At 45.1% G+C, this 3,758-nt stretch overlaps 1 protein-coding gene across 1 annotated transcript in view; it reads right to left on the minus strand.

Moving 5' to 3' along the window:
• Nucleotides 1-252: 252 nt before the first annotated feature.
• The window catches only part of CREB3L2 (cAMP responsive element binding protein 3-like 2), a gene marked incomplete at its 5' end in the record, with an annotated part of 17,663 nt that continues 14,157 nt past the window's right edge, over nucleotides 253-3,758 (minus strand). Inside the window, 4 exons of the mRNA XM_009875777.1 lie at nucleotides 253-708; nucleotides 1,608-1,833; nucleotides 2,508-2,634; nucleotides 3,506-3,605. Coding sequence (XP_009874079.1) covers nucleotides 633-708; nucleotides 1,608-1,833; nucleotides 2,508-2,634; nucleotides 3,506-3,605 — 529 coding nt within the window. The remainder of the gene's footprint in view (nucleotides 709-1,607; nucleotides 1,834-2,507; nucleotides 2,635-3,505; nucleotides 3,606-3,758) is intronic.

The raw sequence follows: 3,758 nt of genomic DNA on the forward strand, positions 1-3,758 counted from the left end.
AAGAGGCTGGGCGGGGGGAAGAGGAAGAGCTACAGGAGGACAATTCGGCAGCATCATTGCCAACCCCTCTACTGCCCATGCTGCTAACTCAGCAGTATCAGGACCCTTTCTTGTCCCTGCAGAAGCAGGCTACACACACGTATCTCAATCTCCCCAAAAGGCTCAAGTGCTGTAGACCAGCAGGCACAGAGCTGTGGATAGATTGTGAGCCGCATCGTGCCGCATCTCCTCTTTCTCCCAAGAAACCTATCACCCACATGCTCCCATTGGTTTTGCATAATTCACTCTTCTACAAAACGTCTTTGTGCTCAGATTAGGACAGGTGCATGCACACACGCACACACCCACCAGTCACCAGCACGCTGCTGGCAGCATCTGCCATCATAATTCAATCCTGACCTTGCAGCATTACACAGGAGAGGAATAAAAGCAAAGAGAGGGGCTGTGTGTGAAGTGAGGAAGGGAGTTATCAAGACAAGAGACCCCATCTGCAGTCACAGCCTCACCAGTCAACGCAGAAGTTGAACTCTCTCTCTTTTGTGCTTTGGTTCACTGAGGATGACAAGTCAGGGGGACTTTGGTTGAAAACATGTGGGAAAGAGGGAAGTCAAGAAAAAAGGTCTTTTTTATTTTTAAGAGGTGGCATTGACTCTTCTATCTATTTCGATTATCTTCAGTGTTTCATTTCCTTCCAGTTCGGAGCTGACTCTGCAGGGGACAAAAAAAACAGAACAACAAAGGTTAACACCAATAGTTAGTCATTTTTAGAAGTGTATATCCTGCTTGAAATGGCTAATGCTAAAACAGCACTCAGTATTTACCACGTACTTGTCAGTTGGAGTATGGTAACACATTGAATTAGTCATCGCTTTGGCTCTAGGTATAACTTCGACACAAGAGCTCAGAGGCGTGCTTGGGGTGATACGGCCTATCTTAGCCCTCAGAATAGCATGCTTCCAAACAAAATCCCTCTTTCCACCGCTCGGTTTGCTTGCTACTGCTTGTTAGCAGAGACCAAGACCTGGGCCAACAGGACGGTGGCAGGACAAGAAAAAGTAGAGTGGAAAGAAAATTGCACTCACGTGTTTAAACCAGATCTTTCTTTTCGCAGAGACACCAAAAACTTACATTAATGGTTAAAAAATAAATAAATTATGAAGGAGCTCTGTGTTAAGTAGTTCAGATACCTTTACAGTTCTGCCTCTTAACGTAACGCTTCCGTAAGATCACCGCTGTAGCTCTTCACACCCTAACTTCATAGAAAGCCCAGTGAGTCACAGCTTCACACTTCCACCCAACTGCCAAAAGCTTTTTCCTTTAAGAGACACAGAAGTGCTTAAAGAAGTGGGCAGGCACAACTAACAGGCTTACAGGGGTTAGGTTTCTGGCAGAAGCACTGAGTTTGGTAGCTGCCCTACTCCAATACTCTTGCAACCACTTCTCAAGAGTAACAAGAACTTTGCCTATAAGCTCTCCAGATAGAGACCAAACACTTCATGTTTCACAGCTCCCAGCAGAGTTGAGCTCCTCATTTTACTGCTGGCCTCCAGGCACAAATGAGAGCGACGCCGAACGCCCATAGGACAAGCAACCCATCCTGCACTCACCTGTGCTGCTGCAGGCCCAGCAGCACCGATTTCTCTAGCCTTGTCTCATTGGCTATTGTGAACTGCATGATATCATCCTGCTGTGTGCCTGGCACGGCTTCCAGGGACAGCGTCGAGTACTTGGAGGTGTCTGTGTGCCTGTCACTGTGATCTGCAAAGGAGATCGGGCTCGACGACTCCTCCAGTTGGTGAGGCTCTTCATAAATTAGCAGACTCCTTGACCTCACTGCATGCAAAGACAGAAGGCAAAAAGAGATGAGAGAAACAAGTAGCTCAGAGAACAGCTCTGGTCGTTTCAGGAAACAGAATCTGTCAGAGAAGGACTAGAGCTGCAAAGGTCTTTTTTTCATCGTGATTAACTGGCAATTTGATAGCTGAGGAAAGATACCACAGCAATGGTAGGGATCAAAAAGCTCTGAATTATTCACAAAACAAGAACAAAATGGAACAATCACTTTGATAGTTTCCAGTGAAAGCAACTGGTTCATTATGGGTATACAATGCTAAGTTTCCCACTCAGTCTTTGGACTCTTCGCAGAAGCAAAGGACACACCAGCTGATATTAGGTGCACTTTTTAACAATATAAGCATTTGCTACAGAGTAGAAAACCTGCTACCTTTCACAGACCACTAGCTTTTGTTCCACAAACAGAAACAACACTGCTTCAAAGAGAAGTACCATGCAGTGGGGAAAAGGCCTTGCCCATGTTTATGAAGTCTGCTGCCATCAGCACAGCTTGCCAAACTATCCTTCTTCGAAAAACACACCTATATTAGGGAATGGCTGGCTAAGGAGCAGAAAAGCAAGAGGTACTTGAGGATGGGGCTAGCTATGGGGGTGCAAAGCAAGTGCCAAAGCACAACCAGGGCAGAAGCAAGACTGGGATAGTTGTCACTTACCAATAGAGTCTGTGTAGGACTCTGGCGAGGAATGCTGCCTGGGCAACACCATCTTCGTAGCAGAAGGGTATGGCCCATAGCTCTGAGAGAAGCTGCCAAAAACTACTGCGAAGCACAGCACCACCATCTGGCAAAGAGAGGATGCAGAAGAGGTAAGTGCACTAGCTCTTGACTCATGGGGACACATCGAAACTGAGAATAAACACAATGCAGATCGATACTTTCTAAAAAACAAACCACTTGAGATTATTTTCATCACTACATACAGTGTGTCACAGAAAAGGCACATATACAACAACAAATCAGTATTGTAAAGTGCAGATTTCAACACTGGAGTTTGCTTTCAATGTCTGCTACCATTTTTGCCCGTTGACTTATTTACTCCCAAAGTTGAAAACCAGACACAGCTGCCATGTGTTTTACAGATACTGCCACAAATTTCCAAGGCTATTTCTGCTGCTGGCCTCAGTCTTGCTTCGAAGTGACAGAGCAGCTAGCAGAGAACAGCTCAGGCCTTGAAAGTCATTTCCAGCAATTTATAGCACTAGCATAAAGGGAACTTGCTGCCTGAGTGTAAGGAGGGAAAAGTTTAATTCTAATCCTTTCCTTATTCTGACTACTGCTAGTGAAATAGGATGGAAGCAGATTTACAGCCTTAGTTGTATTTTCATTTGGAAAAGCAAGCTGGTTTTTCTTTACTGGTGTCAAAAGAATGGAGCATAGGTCACTCAGAGGAGCAGTGCTCCTTCTTTCGTCACTGTAGCACCTTATCAAAAACACAGCCTCAGTCTCCTTCAGAATTTAATGCCTTCCCACAACCATTAGTCTTCACCAAACAGGAGTCTCACCTACCTCAAAATTAATTGTCAAACTATGAAGAGAAGTTTCCTAAGCTGAGAATTTGCAGCGTGAGGGGCTTTGCAGAACAAGGCATGTTCCTTTGAGCAGTGAAAAGATATTCTCATTCCTCTACAATTCCCAACTTTAGGGACACTCACCATAAGACAGGTCCCTGTCTGTGTGCTAGCTGCCTTACACGAACGGGACACTTTCCCAGCAACCATGGCTTGGAGTCTCTGCAACTGCTGCAGAAGAGTTCTGGAAAACAAAAATGACAGGAAAGCATCAAATGGACTGACTGACTTGCTGGGTAAACAAGTTTTTGCTTCAGACTCCACACCTGGCAATGATATAGCATTTATGACAAGAGACAGATCATTAAAGTTAGATCACTGAAGTTAGTAGCAGGAA

The sequence above is a fragment of the Apaloderma vittatum genome, unplaced genomic scaffold (genome assembly GCF_000703405.1).
Source record: "Apaloderma vittatum isolate BGI_N311 unplaced genomic scaffold, ASM70340v1 scaffold41978, whole genome shotgun sequence".
Taxonomy (NCBI): Eukaryota; Metazoa; Chordata; class Aves; order Trogoniformes; family Trogonidae; genus Apaloderma; species Apaloderma vittatum.